This window comes from Zootoca vivipara, chromosome 1, assembly GCF_963506605.1.
Source record: "Zootoca vivipara chromosome 1, rZooViv1.1, whole genome shotgun sequence".
Classification (NCBI taxonomy): Eukaryota; Metazoa; Chordata; class Lepidosauria; order Squamata; family Lacertidae; genus Zootoca; species Zootoca vivipara.
The window spans coordinates 80,708,382-80,729,304 of record NC_083276.1 but is presented as its reverse complement, the minus strand read 5'-3'; the positions used below and the strand labels follow the sequence as shown (position 1 = coordinate 80,729,304).

The 20,923-nt window shown below is 45.1% G+C and overlaps 1 protein-coding gene across 1 annotated transcript; it reads left to right on the top strand.

Moving 5' to 3' along the window:
• The first annotated feature begins 557 nt into the window (after positions 1-557).
• On the top strand, positions 558-16,620 carry LOC118089452 (membrane-spanning 4-domains subfamily A member 8-like). Its single transcript, XM_035124150.2, has 7 exons — positions 558-658; positions 6,692-6,898; positions 7,387-7,506; positions 9,942-9,998; positions 12,639-12,770; positions 14,904-15,017; positions 15,969-16,620. Exons 2-7 carry the CDS (start codon positions 6,695-6,697, stop codon positions 16,098-16,100), a joined length of 759 nt encoding a protein of 252 aa, XP_034980041.2. The 5' UTR covers positions 558-658; positions 6,692-6,694; the 3' UTR covers positions 16,101-16,620.
• The last annotated feature ends 4,303 nt before the right edge of the window (positions 16,621-20,923 follow it).

Sequence of the window (20,923 nt, the reverse complement as noted above, 5' to 3'; positions counted from 1 at the left end):
ACTTGGAGGGTCTGGAATCTAGCTCTGTGGGGGGAAATGAGGGTACTGAGAGTTGTTAGGAGACCCCTATTTCCCTCACAGAGCTACTATAAGGGAAGTAGGAGGTTTCCTCATAACTCTCAGCACTGTTAGCAAACTCCAGTCCTTGGAATTCTTTAGAAGCCATGACTGTTAAGTGGTACAGTAATCCTTTAAACGCATGGTGTGGAAGCGGCCTACGGTAGGACTAAAAGACAGGATTTAAGAGATTCACTTAGCTCCACGGTAGTCCAAAACGAGCATTTTGTACAAGTTTGGAAGATCTCTCTGGGAGGTGAAAAGGAACACCTGAGATTAAACAAATCACACACACACACCACACATGCAGGACAGTCTCAATGCAGAGTACAAAGGCAAGCCAAGACAGAAGACAGAAAGTTATTTCGGAGTTCCTTGGCAGGAGCGAGGTAAATATCTGAAATGGGAAAAGTCCAGAGTACTGTAGAGTAATCAACAGTGGAATGAGACAAAAGGAAAGAAAGGGGATGAGTCAGAGTCTGGTGCTGTGTAAACACCCCTTTTATACACTATTGCTTTCACTTCTCATTTCTACCTGGTGATACCTGGAGACTCACACTGCGAGGACGAGGACGAGGACGAGCAGATCAAGGAGTGTAACGTAAGTACTTTTGGACAGAGTTAATTCAATTTGGGGACAGTGTTTGATTTGATCCAGGCCTCAACTGGGAGAGGCTTGAAAGAATAAAATGGTTCTGCTGAACATGAGCAGAGAGTTTTCCCCTCTTGAACCCCGACAAGGAACAGAAGGCACTTTTTTAAATTATCCCTGCCACGGTGTGTGGAAGTCTTTTCTTTGGAAAATTAAGCCCTGGGCAAGCTTCTCCTCCTCCTCTCTCTCAAGCATCTCTGCTTAGAGAGGAATAGCAGCCACAACCACATCATACAATTAATATGCTCTTATACCACTTTAACAGTTACGGCTCCCCACCCCCACCGCCCCGACCCTGGGAACTGTAATTTCTTCAGGGTGCTGGGAATTCTAGCTTTGTGAAGGGTTTCCTAACAAGTTTCAGCATCCTTAACAGCTCCAAATTGAGGGTGGTACGCGTGGTTCCCCTGCACAGGGTGCCAAGCTGTGGAGATTAATAATAATAATATCTTTATTTATATGGATACCAGCTGAGAATATCCATAAAAAACAACTGTACCAAAATTAATAATTGTGAAAATAAGATATATTGTTTGAGGAAGGGGCAATTTTTGTCCTCATTCAGGGCTCCGTATTACCAAAGTCCACCCCTGTCTTTAACAAATTATACTTTCCAGGACTCTTTGGAGGAAACCATGATTATTAAAGTGATATAAGCAGTGCTTTTTTTCAAGAAAAATAGGTGCCAGAACTCATCTTGAAGTTCTTACAGTAAGTCACCGGAGAAGTGCCGGAACTGTGCTCTGATGTGCTCTGACTGGATATAAGAGTACTTTAAATATATGAAGTGGTTGTTGCATCAGAAAAAGCCCAGAGCTAGATGGTTTGAGACCATTTCTGATGTCACTTGTTCATTCCATAATCTAACTAAGAGACACTTACTGAGACAAAGGTTCTTTCTCTTGGTAAGGGACACTTACTAAGACAAAGGTTCTTTCTCAGACAAAGGCTCTTAACATTTCAGTAATGTTAGCTAGGGGTTAAAAGAAAGGAAAGGAATACAAAACTGTAGGGCTGAATCTCAGGGCTAAGATCCAGCTCCCCCAAGGCCCAAGCCCCCCCCCAATGATCACCTGGAGCAGGGGTCAGCAAACTTTTTCAGCAGGGGGCCAGTCCACTGTCCCTCAGACCTTGTGGGGGGCCGGACTATATTTGGGGGGGGGGAATGAACGAATTCCTTTGCCCCACAAATAACCCAGAGATGCATTTTAAATAAAAGGACACATTCTACTCATGTAAAAACACCAGGCAGGCCCCACAAATAACCCAGAGATGCATTTTAAATAAAAGGACACATTCTACTCATGTAAAAACATGCTGATTCCCGGACCGTCCGTGGGCCAGATTCAGAAGGCGATTGGGCCGCATCCGGCCCCCGGGCCTTAGTTTGGGGACCCCCGACCTGGAGAGTAGCAGATTATGGAGGCCAAGGCACAGAGACCCAGGACCTTGAGTGTTGTGGGCATGCCAATGGATACTGCATTTACCCTTTCTTCATTTTAAAACAACATTTATTATCCAGGCATGTCTATGGTTACAGAAGTTCATTTTACTATTTTTACTTTTAAAATAAACAATCCTTTCCTACAACAACATGGTTTGCATATTCCCAAATAAGCATATGCAGCACCAGGGCAGCAGAATCAAATGCCATTTTATTCGTGTTGCCTTTCTGGTACTATGTGGTTTTTAAAAAAAATTATACAACCGCACATGTTCAGGGTATTTCTTCTTTAACAGGGTTGGTCAAATATATTTGTGTGGAGGGGGTTTGCATTAGCTTATCAGGCATGTGGAAGCATGGGCGTAGGCAGAGGGGCAGGGGGGCAGGGGGGCAGCTGCCCCCCCTAGAAGCAAAAAATTAATGTATTTTAAAGACCATAACCAGCACTTTCCCCCTCTTTGCTTTAGTGAGAGCAGCTTGGTCTCCGCTTGCTGGGGTGGGGGTGGGAACACAGCTGTATAAGAAAAAGGGGGGCTGTAGCTTTAATAGACACAGTGATGTTTATAAAAAGCAGTGGTGTTCCAGTCTGCCCCTCCTCCTGCATCTGTATACTGTAAATCAGGAGTGGCCACCTCCCAAGAGACTCTGATCGACTCACAGAGTTAAAAACTGGGAGTGATCTACCCCCTTTTGGGGGGTTTAGGTCAAAGCTGTTGAGTTTTTTTAAGGAAGGAAAGCCCTGTTTTGGGGGGGTTAGGTCACACTTGTTGAGCTTCTTTTAGGAGGGAGGGAGGCCTATTTTTGTTTAGAGCTTCAGGTCATAGTTCAGCTTTTTTTAGGGAGGAGGAAAATTTTGGGTGAGTTTTTTTTTTTAGGGGTGCCATTGATCTAGCAGTGATCTACCACAGACATCCAGTGATCTACTGTTAGATCACAATCTACCTGTTGGAAGTGCCTGCTGTAAATCAAGCAGAGAGAAAGCTGCTTACAAGGCTCCTGTACAGGCGTACCGGTATCTTTCTCTTGCTGCAGAGTTCCAGCATCACAGTGTCACCCAGAGGCACCCACAAATGTGAGTTATCCCTCTCTCTATTTCTTCCTCCCTTCCCTCCCTCTTCCATCCTTAATAAAATACTGTTTCATCTTTTCCCCACTAGTTCCACCTCTCAAAGTACAACTGTAATCCTTAGGCCATGTGGATTACATGTTCCAATTATTATATTTAGAATTAGAGTTCTACTATTTAGAATGCTTCTATCCCGGTTTTTAGCACAAAGGCTTTCAAAGCAGCTTATGGATGAATCTCAGAAGAAAACCACACTCAAATCTACCACAGGAACAGAAATCACACAGTGTACCCGCCTTTTTCCTGGGTGCCATACAAGGCAGCAGTTCCCGCCAAAATATTCTGAGATAAAGGCATAGGATTGAGCAGCTGGAACTTGCTCAGCCCCTTTCCTAACAATTCATAAGAGCTGCATTATAAACTGAAGAATGCAGTTAACAAACAAATCCAGTCTCTTCCTGTTCAAACTCTTCCCGTTAGAAACTTTCAGGATGTCAATTCTGCCATCAACCGCAACACTGCCATCAAGATTAAGATCAAAGTTCACAGTGCCAATGCAAATTATGAAACGAATCTTTACAACCATGTTTTCAAAGCAGTATTTCCTTCCCTGCCATGGTACAGGGAGGGAGGGGAGGTCAAGAAACACTTTACTGATAAGATACATAAAGCTATTGTATGCCCCTGCCTCATGCTTAGAGGTCTGTGTGGGCACCAGCATGCCTAATAAAAGTTTAAATGGGTCAAGAGAAGAGCTAGATTAGGTCAAGAATAATGCTGACTCCTCCTTCCCTTCCGTGTCTCTGAAGCCCTGAATAGAATCTGGTATAGTTGGTATACAGTGCTATTTTCCTAGAAAAAAGAGGTGCTGGAACTCACGATGAACGTCTCCTTGTTCTCTTATAATGGCAATGGCGCCCACCTGAGAGGTGCTGGAACAGAGTTTCATTGAGTTCTGGCTGGAAAAAAAAGCCCTGTTGGTGCACAACCCAAAAGGAACCTAGCAGGAACTGTTCTCTGCTCTTCATGTTTGTCTGGCACAGTCTGCGGTTCCAGAATTATCTAGAGTACTGCAAATAACGTGTTTCATGTACGTCCTGTGTTTCCATATCCTGAATCAAGCTCTGCCCCCTTGCAATTCACTGCCCCCCTGATCCTTCACTTGGATTCACATCGTCTGTTGGGCAAGGCAGGTGTTCCCAGGCAACCTGCCATTGGGCTGAGCAGCAGGATCAGGGCACCTCCTCTACCTGCTCCACCAGACAGTACACCAGTGGCAATGGCCGGCTTGGGGACCTCTGGGTCCCGCAGCCAAGCAGACGCAGGAGATAGAATAGTCCAGGAGGAGGACATCTGGTCCAGTGGTAGGTGCCCACTGATATTCCTGCCTGCTCTGATTTGTGAGGAAGAGTGAAGCATAGCTCACCCCCCCAGCTGCTCTTAAAATAAACCCACAATGATTAGGGAGCTGGGGCTGCGAGGGCTTTGAAACCAAGGGTGTTTTTTTACAGGAGTGCTTAGTAACAACAGCAACACTATGTGTGAACATGTGCGCAACACGATACATACAAAACAAACACCGCGCAAGACCCCCCAGGGGTGGGAAAGAGAGCATAACTCCCCCCCTTTTTAAGGCAAACTAAAGGCGTTTTTCACAATTCCCTCCCATCTCTACACCTACCGGTATTTGTGTGACACTTGGCAGACATTATTCCCTCAAAAGTGGCTATTGTACCCACAAAAGCATTTAAAAAAATATATATTGTAGGTGTTTGTTACATTTGCATACCACCTTTTGTCCAAGGTACAGAAGGTGGTTCTCCTCCTTCCCGTTGTACAACAAGGCTGAGAGAAAGAATGTCCCTAGGTCACCTAGGGAGCTTCAAGGCTGAGTGGGGATTTGAACATGAGGTGCATTGATGAGCGTTGGAAGACTGTGAACTGGACATAAGAAAAATCCAAGAAAAATCCAACCCAATCAAATAAATTGCATGCAAATTTTTGTGTGTGTGTTTATCTGCATTGGGGGGGGGGCGCCTAGCTTCCGTCAGCTTCTCAAAGAGGTCTGTGACACCACCCCCCCACCCCCCCAAGAAAAGGTAAAGGACCACTTCTCTAATTGCTATATACTGTACTGGTTGATTTGTAGATTTCCACCTTATCGTCAATAGGGAAGTCGCTGAATTTTGGGATGAATGAGTCAAGGTGAAGCATGGTCAGTTCGAGTCTCCAGGCTGGATCTCATCCGTATATTAAAGTACACTTCCCCCCTCTTGACAAATTGAACCTTGAGTGTAGTCAAGAGCAGATCTTTAACCCTATGTAAACATCTGCATAGTACCTCCTTGCCCCCCAATCCTGAGAATTAACTTGGTTGCCACTTTATGAAACTTTTTGAAATCATTCTGCAGTGTTACTATAGTGAATGTCTTCGAAACCCATGTTAAAGGCAAGGGAGAGGCAATGCCTTATATGGCATGGCATGCAAAATGAAACTAGGACACTTTAGAGAAGGCTGAAGAATAAGGAAGGCCTGCGCCCGTAGTTTGTTGCGGCTGTTCCTTAGTTTCAGACAAAATGATTTGTTGTAGTCTCTGCCTTGGGACGCAGCGGTGAACAGCATGGTGAGGTGGAGACAGCCAAGTCCCTGCGGTTCAATACCATAACCCTCTCAAACATCAAAAAGACAAAAGATGTTGTCCTTAATGATATTGTCATGAGTTTGTAGGGTGTGAGCAGGGGTGTAAATGAGTGCCCCTCCTCCTCTCCCTGGTAGCAACTTGGCTGTCGGCTGTCACCCCACCCCACCCCACGCCATGCCATCTGCTACTGTTAGGAGGCTTGGCTTCCTTCACGTTTGAGGTACAGTATATATGTATGTATTTCTCGGGCTTAAAGAGGGAAACTGTTTTTTAAATCTCCTTTTGGCTAGGAACTTCCTTCTTAAGTGCAAATAGCCAGCACAGGCTTTGCTCACAAACAATTGCCCTGCTGACTTTATCCCCATGAGCCAATCCACTGGCAGCAGCTGAAGTTTTAGTATACAGTGGTGCCTCGACTTACAAATTTAATCCGTTCCAAAGGCACCTTCGTAGGTAGAAAAATTCGTAAGTCGAAAGCGCCATTGGGAACGCAATTTCCCATAGGAATGCATTGGAAACGGAAAAATTCGTATGTCGAAGCAACCCCATCTAAAAATTCGTAAGTCAAAAAAACCCTATCTAAAACCGCCGCGGTTTCCGTTCGGATGTCGAGAAATTCGTAAGCATGCAGCCATTTGCCCCATTCGTAAGTCGAAAAATTCGGTTGTCAAGTCGTTCGTAAGTCGAGGTACCACTGTACATCATGTATGAGTCTGTGTTTGGGTGTGTTTGGGAAGCAGTGGCAGCAGGAGGGGATTTGTAACATTTGCCCAAATCTGAGTGGTTATTTTTAAAAAATTGTTTCTTTGGTGTGTGTTTTTTTTTTGCAGATAATGGCTAATACAACCGTGGTGCTGATTCCCCAAACTAATGCCAGTGTTAGCCAAGCAGGCCAGGGGGCCCTTGGTGCTGTTACCCTACCACCAGGGACGTTTCAATACATACAATATGTAAGCCAGCAGGTTCCAAGCCCCAACAATCAACCTCAAGCAGGGTGGATGAAGAAACTTGTCAAAATGGAGGCCAAGACTCTGGGGGTAAGTGTATTTGAGATCTGCCAACGTAGAGGTCCAATGAATTAAATGAATATTGCATATGATTGCACTGTTGCTCCCTGGCAGAGGGGGCGGTGAGGGAGAAAACCAGTTTGGTTTGCATTTTCCCTGGAAACCAACCAAATTTGTACTCCCCAAAACAATATCCAGACTAAAATGCAGTTCTCTGAATTTTGTGATACAGTTCTCCAGCCAAAGAAATGTACACATGTTAGGGGAACAGGTGTCTACAAATGCATATATTAATTAAAATGACATACAGAAATGCGCTATAGTAAAGGAAATGGCTTGTTAAATGTGCAGGGGGGTATGCTATGCCCTACTACTTGCATGGAGAGGGAGCAGAGTTCAGTTTACTAGCAGGTGCAGTGGGGAACTGGGTGAGGATCATCAGGTGGGGATAATGTGTTTCAGTTTTGAATTTACCCAAGGGAAACTGATATGCCGTTTTGTGCATTTTGTTCCTACAGGCCATCCAGATCTTAATTGGTTTGATACACATTGGCTTTGGAAGTGTCTCGGCTGTTCTTTGTACCTGGTTATTGACTCTTGCTACTGTTGGAGGTTACCCATTCTGGGGTGGACTGTTTGTAAGCAGAATGTCATTTACTTTTTGAGCGACAGCGTGTATCAGTGCCTACGATTTTGAATTTAGACTTTGCTGATCTGCATCTAAATCCCTCCTTGCGTGTGGAGAATGGGCGACTGGTAACAGAATAGTTGTGTCATTAAGAAGGCTTTCCCCAAAGTGCACCCTACTCATTTTAAGGTGTAGGGGTTCTTAGAAGCTCCTCAAGCCGGGGCTGTCCTAGAGCTTGGCAATACAACTACCAACAGGCTGCCAGCACTCCCCGCCCGTACAACCCCATAGAAATTTTAGGGAGTCTACTTCCACCCTTATCTGGGTTGCACGACTTGGCTCACAAATTGTAAACCCAATTAACAACAAAATATCTAGTAGAGGCCAAATGTTCCGGCTCTGGACTCAGCTTCACTCATTCAAAGGCAATTAAGGCAAAGCAAGAAATACTTTTCAGTATTTATTGTAAAACAAAATACTTATACCGTAAAAAGGGTACACGTTTCTTACAAAGCATACAAATTAAAATAAAAACATTGTTTAATATCGCTAGCTAATGTACTCACTCCTAAAAGGTCACTTTAGTATTAAATCAAAGAGTCTTTCCATCAGGTCCCTGCCCTCCAGCAAGGGGCATGGCTAACACCCTGGCAGTCTTCCAGTAATTCTCTCAACGACAGACATTAGCATCCGACAAAGGTTGCCAAAGGACAGCATTTGCATCTCTAGATGCGGAGTACAGTCAAACCTTGGTTTGCGACCGCCTCAGGGAGTGACCGCTTCGGTTTCCGACCACCGCAGACCTGGAAGTGTTTACATCCGGGTTCCGCAGCACTCTGATGCGCAGAAGTGATCTGTGCAGCGCACGCGTGCACAGAAGCGCTCTATCGGCACTTCGCACAGAAGCATGCCTTTGGCAAGCGACCAATTTGGGGAGCGACCGCCTCCGCAGAACGGATTGCGGTCGCAAACCGAGGTACCACTGTATAGATCCTCTTTGATCCCACAAGGTATTGTGATCTTAAACCAATCGAAGGGATTCTTTAATCAGCCAAGATCCAATGGTTAAAGACCTATCTCCTAATTCCCCATATCAAAACAATGTACTGCAGCTGTGAGAATGTTAATTCACAAAAGCCCTGGGGTACGAATCTCTCCCTAATTTCCCAGGTCTGAGATAACATACATCCGGGACCAACAGACTAATTACAATTGACTGCTCTTTTACAACCCAGGACCCAAATTACCCCAGCTGTAGTGGATTTAACATTTAACCCTATAAATCCACGTTGGGACCCAGATAACATCTTCTTCCTTCCAGGCGGAGCAGTAAATCACATCCAAGCAATTAAGGAAAACCAAAAGGGGAACGTTTCTCTTTAAAGGAGAGCCAAACACACATTCCTTTAAGCTACACAGGGCAAGAACCAAGGTTTAATCCTTCCCCAAAACTCCCCTCGCACTACATAAGGATTTATAATTGTAGAAAAGGCTTCATTTCTTGAGTTTATAGTTTTTAGTCTTCAGGCTTAAATGCATCTTTTCTAGAAAGCATTTGGATTAAGTAAGCCAGTGATGTTTAACCTGTGGCTCTCCCATCATCCCTGGCTATTGGCTATGCATGCTGGCAAGGGCTACTGGGAGTTGTAGGGCTCTTGCCAACTATGCCCTCTTCCAGCACTCTCCATTCCATCCCTCTCCTTCATGGGAATTCCACTTCAGCCAGCACTCTGAGGTTGCCAACCAGACTCAGTTCTCCCTAGGCTGTTCTGAGTTTTTTCTTCTTTTTTTCATTTCCTACCACCCCACCTCAAATATTTTTTGCACTTCTGAAACTGGGTTTCCCCAAGCTTGCTAATACTGTCCCCCATGTCCCTTTTGTGTTGATGGTGTAACTCTGCTTACACAAGGAACAGCACTTACAGAATTAAGGCCACTATTTGAATATGTATTGGTTGGCAGTTCAAATCCCCGCGACGGGGTGAGCTCCCGTTGCTCGGTCCCAGCTCCTGCCCACCTAGCAGTTCGAAAGCACATCCATCGTCAAGTCCAAGTAGATAAATAGGGAAGGTATTTCCGGTGGGAAGGTAAACGGTGTTTCCGTGCGCTGCTCTGGTTCGCCAGAAGCGGCTTTGTCATGCTGGCAACATGACCCGGAAGTTTTCTGCAGACAAACACCGGCTCCCTCAGCCTATAGAGCGAGATGAGCGCTGCAACCCCAGAGTCGTCCGTGACTGGACCTAATGGTCAGATGTACCTTTACCTTTAATTATCCATATATGTGCTTCTAATATGACATAATGCTTCTCTTCCTAGAAGGATAAACTTGTGAACTTCAAGAGAGAAAAAGTTCTGTTATCTGATTTAACCCAGTTTTTCATAGTAGAGGGCCTGTTTTTGAAAATTTAAATGCGTCAAATGCATCTTTTCCCTTGTTTTGTGCAGTTCATTATTTCTGGATCCCTGTCGGTGTCAGCTGAGAAACATGCAACTCGCTGTCTGGTAAGAGAGAAAGAAATGTGGCAGTTTTAATCTGTTCTGTGATCCTGGAAATGCCAGTTAACATGCTTCCTTCTTATTACAAATCCAAGGCCATAATGACAGCTTCCCCTGTAGATCTTCAAGCCAAGGGCGTACCCACCACGGGGCAAGTTAGGGCAGCTGCCCTACTCTAGAAGCAGGGCTGGTGGGCAGAGGCGGAGCACAGCCCGGCGGAGCGCGAGTTCGCCATTCCCGCCGCGCCACGCCGCACCCTCCCTCCAGCTCCTCGGCGCGCCCTCAGGCAAGGCCAAGCGCGGCGGGGAACCAGGGAGCGCGGCGCGGTGGGCGGGAACGCCGAACTCGCGCTCCGCTGGGCTGGGATCCGCCTCCGCCCACCAGCCCTGCTTATAGGGAGGGGCACAGCCCGGCGGAGCGCGAGTTCGTCGTTCCCGCCCGCCGCGCTGCGCCCTCCCTCCAGCTCCCCGTCGCGCCCTCTGGCAAGGCCAAGCGCGGCGGGGAACCAGAGAGCACGGCGCGGCGGGCGGGAACGCTGAACTCGCGCTCCGCTGGGCTGGGCTCCGCCTCCGCCCACCAGCCCTGCTTCTAGGGAGGGGCACAGCCCGGCGGAGCGCGGGTTCGCCGTTCCCGCCCACTTTGTGGCCCCTCCCCTTCCGTGCCTTGGCCCCTCCCCTTGCCCCCCCTAGTTTTGATCCTGGGTACGCCCATGCTTCAAGCCCAAGTTCTGGAACAAGGAGCCTCCATCAAGTCCCACCATCTGTTTCCATAAACATCCACCTTGACCAGCCCAGCCTTGATCTGAAATGAGGACCCTTTTTGACCAATGGAAAATGCAGAGGAAGACTTGGGTCTGCCAGCTGGACCTGTTGCCCTTCTTTCAGGACTCTAGCAAAGAATTATACATTCGCTGTGCCCCTTCTGATAATCCTCACTGGCATATGCAAATTCTATCCATTTATGCGAAAAGCAATATATATATATATATAACAATTTTGAGATTCCCCACTATAGGCCATGGGGGCAAAACAGGTTTGGATTTCACTAATCGGATGCTAACACGAAGAATAAATCAAATCGGAATGACCCGCAGCAGGCATGAAACAACTACTTCCAAACACAACAGAACTTGGCCTAGTTGCTGAGGCTGATGGGAGTTGGAGTCTGAAAACATTAGGAGGGTGCCAGGTTTGTGAAGGCTGATTGCTCAACAAACTAAAAATTATTTTTCCATAAGGGAAATACTGCCTACCCCTCCTCCCCCAAAGATTCAACACAGGAATTGTGTTGACATTTAATTTATATTAAGAACTCAATAGACGAACATTCCTGAACAACTACTTTCCTTCAATCATCAAAATGGGTAGAACAGTGCATAGTAAGATGTTGTTGTATATATGTATCATGTATACAACAAAAATGACATGATTTGAAGGAGCTCAGTAACTAACATGAAATTATTTTATGGAGGTTACCTTAATTCAAAATATTGCCAGAACTACTAGAAACTCTCTCACAGAAGAGTCAAGCTGGGCAGCTTCATGTTCTTATCAGATAACTTAACTTTAAGGTAACCTTGTGTTATGGGTCTGTGGGGTACCTGGGCTCCTCTTCTCATACTTGGGGTTAGTAAATGTTAACGTTTTATCACTGCTTAGAATATTGAAATGCGTAGGAAAGTGCTAAAAAACAAGCCAAACCAGTTTTTCCCTGACCAGAAACCATCAAGTGGGGGCGGGGAGGAAGGGAAGGACAGGTAGACAGGCCAGTAACGAAGCAGAGATTCTGTACCAGCAGGCAAATAGGGAAAGCCCCTCGTGTTATGTACTGAGCTGAATCCTAGAACAAAAGGATTCAGAATCAGCAGTCTGATTGGTCCGCAGGAGCTACCCAATCCAGCTCCAGGTGAAAGTGAATCCGCAACCTGATTGGCCTGTAGGAGCAGCCAATCAGGCGGCTGGTAGAAGTGAATCTGCAACCTGATTGGCCTGTAGGAGCAGGCAATCAGGCTGCAGGCAGAAGTCAATCCACAACCTGATTGGCCCACAGGTGTAGCCCTGAGGTAGCCAATCATGCAAGGCCCATTGTGTAAATAATGTATATAAGCAGATGGTTTTGGGAAAAGAGCCATTCTTCTTCTCTTCTTCTCCTTGATGACTATGAGCTGAATAAAGAGCATGAAATTCACTCTCGACTCCGAATATATTTCACCCTCCCTGAGCTTGGTGAGTAGAAAGACAAAGCCTTGGGAGAGCAGTTTTTGGGAGGATTGCATTTTCCATGTTGTAAGCAGGAGGGAAAATAGTTGTATTTTGCAAACACAGCAAGCTGAAGAGATGGGGAGTCAGAGCACTATGTCAGTGTGAATCCAAGGTGGTACTATGGGATTATTTTGGAGGGTAATCCTAGAAGCTTCTCCATTGCAGGCTCAGGTTGTACATCTGTATGTATAATTAAACCACATATCATAAAGACATCACAGTCTCCGCTGTGACTCATTTCTAAATGAAACACGAACCCAGGTGTTTCAGGTAAACCGCCTGAACCCCAGGAATCTCGTACCACTTGGAGACTGGGGTGGCGTGTAACACTATGCTTGCTTTGTATTTTTAGTAGCCTACAAATGACATTCTTTGTTTCTTTCAGGTGCGATGCAGCGTAGGAATGAATATCACAAGTGCTGTAATGGCATTAGTTGGCATCATTCTGTATTTGGTAGAGCTGTCTGTAGGTCCTTTTTCTTTTCGTTCATATGATTACGAATATTATTGGGCAAAGGTAAGTGGAAAGAACGCCATACAGAACTTTGGACTGTATCCAACTAATCTGTGTACAGTGGTACCTCGACTTCCGAATGCCTCGATTTCCAAAGGTTTCAACTTCCGAAGTCCGCAAACGCGAAAGTAGTTTCACCACGTGCACGTTCTGCGCCTGCGCAGAAGCGGTGTGTGCGGTCTGCGCATGCGCAAAGCACAAAATAGCGCTTTACGCATGCGCAGAATGGACGCTTCGACATCCGAAGGTTTCGACTTCCGGACAGCGCTGCGGAACGGATCGCCTTCGGAAGTCGAGGTACCACAGTATGTGAGAAACAATTTATGTGAACCCAACGGAACTTTCCCTTCGTCTCCTCTCCCTATGTGCCCCCCCACCTCCAAATCTGCAGGTGTGGGGTGAGAGGAAGAAGAAGAGGGAGATGTTCTGTTGTACTCACAAAAGCCCTCCCATGACTGCAATGATTCAGTTTGATGTCTTTTATGGGCAGGATCCAGAAAGAGGGAGAAATCCCAACCACCATCAGTTTTGCTTTCTGTTTTCAACACATCACTTCTCACTGCTAAAGAGACTAGCCACTATTTAGTTTAAAAGGTAGCTTGCCTCTTCAGCAGTGAAAATAGCAAGCAAAGTTGAAGCTGTCCACATGGTTCTCCTACCCACCCAGGTCCCTTCTTTGTATTTTGGTTTGTAGCTTTGGAAACCCAGCATTCTGGAAGACTCTGAAGTCTGGACAGAAATGCTTTACCATTTGGCCTTAAGCTGTTCTTTCTCCATAGCTTTCTACAGTTTGTTCTCTTTCAAAAACAGATGAATACCCACTAGGCATCAGTTCTGCTACTTTAAAGCCTCCTCCATCATGTAGATGGAGTTACATGCTTTAGCCTGTGGACAATGTGGCCCTTGGTCACAGACTCTGATTTTGCGTGCCATTTGGAACGATATGCCTTATTTAAAGTTTTTATTGGTGCTGTTTTACTGGGCTTTTAAAAACATTTTTTTACCTTCGAAGTTTTGGGGTGGCAGATTTTCTAGAATTCTAGTTAAAGGCAGCTTTTGGAACTGGTAGTCAGTGTGGCCTTTTACAGCAATTATTAGTGCTTTGTTGAAAACTATCCTCCAATTGCTCGAAGAAATTCTGCCCACACAACAGAGGCTTCTTTCATTCTACCTCATTTGCACAGCACTCTAGAATTTTTGTGGCTATGGGGAGGCAGGCTACCAGACTCTTGAGATCAGCACACTCAGTGATTTTGCTTTTAAATTAAGTTCTTCAATTTAGCCTCAGAATCACAGAATCGCAGAGTTGGAAGGGACCCTGAGAGTCATCTAGTCCAACCCCCTGCGATGCGGGAATCTCAACTAAAGTATCCATCACCTCTGTTTAAAAACCTCCAGTGAAGGTTTATTAGTGCTACTATTATTACTGCTCTGTGCTTGCTACTTAGCTGTGCAAACATCTTTCCACTAAGCAGTCATTTAAACTGGCTGTTCCTTTGTCTAACGAGAATGTGCACAGGGTTGTTCTTTTGCAGATATCCCATATTAGAGACTTTAAACGAGGCTCAAATGACTCTGAGTTGTGTGAGGGCATTCCAGGTTCCACTGCCTACCAAACAGTGTCAACCCTGGGTTGGTAGCCCTGCTTTGGGATGCTGCAAAACACAAGCATGCTATGAGGGTCTCTGCCTAGGTTCAAATTCACCAGGGGAGAAACTAGGCTTTATTTCACCCGGTCAAAGACCCAGCACATTTGCGTACACACACACACACACACACACACACACACACACACACAGGCTGGGACCCTTAATGGGGCCCTTTTGGAGGCTTCATCCTGGGGGTGGGGGGTGGGGAAAACCAGCTAACCCCTCCAACCCCAGTAGCTACGGCACTTTACTCTCTATCCTTGGTTTTACAATTGTACGTTTCAAGAGGTATGTGAAGCAGACGCCTTAATCAAATTATTCAAAATTGTCACCATTACCAGCAGATTTTCACAGGCTGATTCCCAGAAGGTTAAGTTACATAGAAGGTGGAGACTAGGACACTTTTTAATGTTGCAACTAAACTTAATTGACAGTACTTTGAACTGCATGTGATAAATGACTTTCTACTCGCTTCTGTGCTCCACAGGGTTTAAGTACTGGTTTTGCCGTTGTTTTCCTCTTGTTCAGCAGTCTGGAGTTCTCCATCGCTGTCTCATTAGCACATTTGGGGTGCAAGTTAAGTTGCTGTTCCGATGACCCGGTAAGCATTTGATACCTTGCTTAGAGTTTAAGTAGATCTTGTTGAGAGGTTTGGAGAGGATTATAAGTGTTAAAGTGTGTGGAATATTTTCCTTGAACACATGAAACAATACAACGAAGAAAAATTACACCCGGTTTACTGAGGACTTCTGTCATGAGTAAACTTGCACAGATAGATGTTCATACCTGGAGTCTAGTGCTGTGAATCCAGTGTTGATCATAAACACTCTTTAAGAGGAAATACGAACCCCAAACAAATAACCCAGTTTATCTCTAAACTCGGCAGAGAGTGAATGATCAAACTACTGCCTTGAGGGCAGGAATCTTTTTAAAGAAGGAAGTCCCAGACATTTTTGTGTTCATTTACCCCCTTGCCCCCCGCCACCCCAACAGCACCATCCCTCTCTTGCCTGCATGGCATGGGGGTGGCCACAAAGCACCAGCAGTGGCACCTGCAAAATGCTTGCGTCAGCGCTGACTCTTGCCGAAATCTGGCACCCTTATCTCAGAACATCCAGACGTGGGGGATGTGCTCAAGACATGAGCCCAAGCACTGTGCAATTAAACCCATTGTTCACATTGCACCAACATGCAGCAGTGCACTATGCAGTAGTAGAATATGGGGACAAAGGCTTCATTCCTTGTCCCAGTTTGCCTAGGCAGGATTTAGCTGTCATGCAACTTTTAGAGCAAAACCCAAAGATTTGGAGAACTGCAGAGCAGGAAGTGCAGTTGCAAATTGGTAATCTGCCAGCACCAGCCCTTTCCCGATATTTTAACACTGATGCTCACACAATCAGAATTGCTCGCTGGCCCTGCCCCTTCTGTGATGGTCTCGCCCTCCTCCTTGATGATGACCAGAGTGGTGGCAGCCCCTGAATGCTGCCAGGATGGTGATTATGACAATGGTGATACATGTCTTCTTCTGATGAATTATTCTTCGGTTTTACAGGCAATGGTTTATGTTCCCTACACTGTTGATGCGGCTCCCGCTGAAGGCAATTGTGTTCCTCCTCCTCCTCCTCCAGCTACTGCTCCCCCTCCAGCTTACAGTACTGTGGATTCTTTTCCCAAGAATGAGTGAAGAATCCAAGGGAGAAGTTGTATTTGGGAGATGCTGCTAAAGGAGTAAAATTAACACTCATTTGCTTTTCTGACTTTTTTGGCACATGTATCCATTTTTAATAAAATTTTACTAGAATTTAGAAAGATATATTTTTGGAAAAAAAATCAAAAATCTTTTAAAAATATCTTTAAAAAAAATCAAAACTAAAATGTTGATGAAAGCACAAACCCAAAGGAAAAGAAGAGCGGGAAAGGGGGGGGGGAAGAGGAATAGAAAAGGGATTAAAAGAGAAAAAATAAAGTTAAGAAAATGAAGAACTTCTGATTCTTAATCTATCAGCTATATATCAGCTCATCCACTCCAATATAACACCCGTCAAAACTACCTTCTATAAACCAACATTATATTCAGTTCTCAAACCCAAATGTCATTTATTCATTTTCTTTTTCATGCAAAAATTCTATAAGAGATTTCCAGTTGTTAGTATATGTTAACAATGACTTTTCTCTGATTAAACATGTCAATTTTGCACTCTCAACTAAGTTCAATAATTTTAATAACTATTCCTCTGTTGTTGGTAATTATGAGTTTTTCCATCTCAGTTCATATAAAAGTCTTGCCACTGCAATCATATATTGAAATAAAGGGTCTAGGGGTCTTAGTAGATCAAAACTTAGTCAACAGTGTGATACAGCAACAAAAAAAGGGCTAGTGCAATTCTAGGCTGCATCAACAGCAGTATAATGTCCACATCAAGGGGAATAGTAGTACCACTCCATTCTGCCTTGGTCAGACACCAAGTGGAGCACTGTGTCCAGTTCTGGGCACCACATTTTAAGAAGGATATTGGCACGCTGGAACATGTGCAAAAGAGGGTGACCAACATGATAAAGGATCTAGAAACCAAGTCTGAAGGAGTTGGGTTTGTTAAATCTGGTAAAGAGGAGACTAATAGTCCTCTTCAAATATCTAAAGGGTTTATACATGGAAGACGGAGCAAGCTTGTTTCCTTCTGCTCTGGAGGGTAGGACTTAAAGCAACGGCTCTAAGTTACAAGAAAGAAGATTTCGACTAAACATAAGGAAGAACTTTCTGATGGCAAGAGCTGTTTTCAATGGAACGGACTCCCTTGGGAGGTGGTGGACTCTCTCAGGAGGCATGGTCAATGAACAATAAATCGTCTTCAGGATGAACGCGGAAATTGCTCCACAGGCTCACGTGGAGCCGCCCAAGTTGCAAGTTGGGGGGGAGGTAGCCTTGCTGCCAGAAGTGTAAGCCCCCCACTTTTCTTTTTTCTTTAAATACCCACTGACACACGCCACTTCTAAGGCTCCCTTTGACACGCTCTCTCTAGGGGCGTACCCCCCCGGGTACGCCTGTGTTCTAGGGGGGCAACTGCCCCCCTGCCTACGCCCCTGAGTACAGTGGTACCTCGGGTTACATACGCTTCATGTTACATACGCTTCAGGTTAGACTCCGCTAACCCAGAAATAGTACTTTGGATTAAGAACTTTGCTTTAGGATGAGAACAGAAATTGTGCTCTGGCGGCATGGCGGCAGCGGGAGGCCCCATTAGCTAAAGTGTTGTCTCAGGTTAAGAATGGTTTCAGGTTAAGAACGGACCTCCGGAACGAATTAAGTTCTTAACCCGAGGTACCACTGTAATGTGAACAAATTGCATATATTGGCAAAAAGTGTGCATAAAAATGCATGTTAGTGGAAAGAACATATAAAATTGCATTCTGTTATGGGAAACAGTTCTTCAAAAATGTGTGTATATTAGTGTGTATATTAGGAGAGATTTGCAGTAAAATACTGATGAGTTTTGATGAGGACTTTTTAAAAACAATTGCAAACTAATGTGGGGAACTGAATGTTTAGATTGGAGAAGTGAACAATTGAGAGGACCCAAATTTGATATTCTCCCATTCTTAGTAGCAAGGACAAACCACATTTTAACCACTAGTCACGGGTATATGTGGAAGATGAACAGTTACATAAGAGAAAGTGCTGCTGAGCTGCTGCTCCCCACCCCACACTGAACAATCACAACCGCCCTCCTCTGACTCAGTTAACACGCAGAAGCAGGGCTTCTATTATCATTTATTTCCTTTATGAACTGTTTCCTATTAAGTGAAATTTTGAAGTGGTTTCACAACAGGGGAAACACACAAATAAAACAACCATATATATAAATAGCCAAAATGATTCCCTACATAAAAACAAGTGTAGCACACGGACTTTGGGTGAGAGTTACATTAATGAATTGTATATACAAAAATAATTTGGGACGCGGGTGGCGCTGTGGTCTAAACCACAGAGCCTAGGGCTTGCCGATTGGAAGGTTCGAATCCCTACAATGGGGTGAGCTCCGGTTGCTCGGTCCCAGCTCCTGCCCACCTAGCAGTTCGAAAGCACGTCAAAGTGCAAGTAGATAAATAGGTACCGCTCCTGCGGGAAGGTAAACGGGGTTTCCGTGCGCCGCTTCGGTTTCGCTAGAAGCGGCTTAGTCATGCTGGCCACATGACCCGGAAAAACTGCCTGCGGACAAACGTTGGCTCCCTCGGCCAGTAAAGCGAGATGAGCGCCGCAACCCCAGAGTCGTTCACAACTGGACTTAACTGTCAGGGGTCCTTTACCTTTACACTTACAAAAATAATCCAATCAAGATACCAACTGATACCGGTACTCCACATAGATAAAGGGCCCAGCCTCTCTCTGGTTAAGTGCTGCCTCTAACTCTGTTGACTGCAAACTGTAAAGAACACAAGCATGCTTTTGTGCAGTGCCGGATTCACGTATAAGCTAAAAAAGCTATAGCTTAGGGCCCCACTCTCTTGGGGGGGGGCCAAAAAACATTTAAAGGGAAAAAACTGGATGTACATTTCCAAAATATAAGATAAAAAACAAATACTGTAAAATAAAACCTATATACAGCAACAGTGTTTTCTGTTGTGTAGTCTCCTATGATGTAAGTAATGGGCCCTGCCTGCTCCCTAAAATATCACTGGTTTGCGCATATAGGGTGCCTACATTCTGCATGTGCAAATGGCTTTAGATACCTATTAGGTCAATAAATTACCATATAGCCACTTCCGCGCCTGCGCCGGAGGTGGGGTTGTGGGCTGCCCGACTGAACCATCACGTAGGGGCTGCGAGCTCAGCTCCTACATGATGGTAGCTTCCCGCCTGCGTCACCCCCCGACCAGCCAATGAGGTCGGTCGGGGTGGGGCCACGTCGTTTAAAACGCTCCGCAGGCGGGAAAAGCTCCCTCTTTCTTACCCTGTTCGCCGGAGCAAACAATTTACCCGCCCGCCCACCCCTTAAAAAGAGATAAGGGGACGCTGCTGTGGACGTCAGTTGGTCGCCCTGGTTGGCCAGGGGGCTGGGTAGGATTTTTCCCATACTGGGCTAGCCATGATGGGTTTTTCGCCTACCTCGTAGCATGTCGTCACAACTTAGGTTAGGCGGTTAGGCGTTGGAAATTTGCATAACAATTAGATGGAGGAGGGGCAGGTTACGTCATCAGCTGCCCACATTTGGAGAAGTAATTCCGTTAAAGGATTCCGGGGGCGAGGCTTGGTCCTGAGCCTGGAGTTGCCTGGGCCGTAAGGCACGCCCCTTCGGTGGCCATAGGAGGAGCTCTAGTAGATCTACGTCGCGGGGCTCCTTTCTGGTGGTTAACTTCTCACAGACTTCAACACACGGGTTGGAGTCGGATATAGTCTGTTAGGTTCCAACGCCTAAGCCAATTCCGCTCTACATGCATAATTAATAAAGTTGTGGCCTTAACCACCCAATTAAATCTTAATCCCTGTGTCATGAGTCTTTATTCAAGGGAAGGAGTGCATATTGCCACACAAAGCATATATTCAACACAAAAAACGATTTGTTGACAAAGGACAGCTGGACATATAAAGGGCCCCATTACCTTCAGTAGCCTAGGGCCTCATCAAACCTAAATCCGGCCCTGCTTTTGTGGTGTCAGATGTCTCCCCACCCTCACCCCACAACTACCCCATTTTCAGTGGGACATCTGAGCAGTAAAACTGTTGGCACATTTGCAAAGCTATGTGGGGCCTGGCAAGTTAAACATCCCAGCTCCTCAAGGCTGTCTCTGGTCTGGATTCAGAGACAGAAGAAAGGAATGAAATGGCAAGACTAGCCAGGCTTGTTTTATTAAGCTTAATAAAAGCAAAACTAAGTTGTTGGTGGAAAAACATGACAGAACAAAATAAAAATGAACTACAAAAAGTTAGTGATGTAATAAATAAAAAGGTCAAATATTTAGGAGTGTGGCTGACAGCAAAGAATATCAATTTGTATAAAAGGATAATTATCTGCCTGTGTGAAAAGAAATAAAGAGAAATTTGGAGATTTGGGGCAGGATGAATTTATCATTTGGGGGAAGGATTTCTGTGATAAAAATGAAAGTATTGCCAAGAATGTTATTTCTGTTCCAATCAATTCCGGTTGTCAGCGGGCCAGGACCCATTAGGGAATGGCAAAGGGATATTTCAAGGTTTATATGGCTGGGGGAAACAAGAATAAAGCATAAGTTGTTAATAGACTCTAAAGATAGAGGTGGCTTCTCCCTACCAGATTTAAATGTATATTGTGAAAAATATATAGAACAAGATCTAATAAGTGTTGGAAATGTAAAGAAACAGAGGGTACATTTTATCATATGGGGTGGAAATGTGAGGTTGTCAAAGAAAATGGGAAATGATTTATAATGAAATGAAAAAGATGTTCAGGGGAACCTTTGTTAAACGAATAAATTTATTATTTTGATCACAGACTAGTTCCAGCTCACATACAATATCAGGGAAGTCATAAA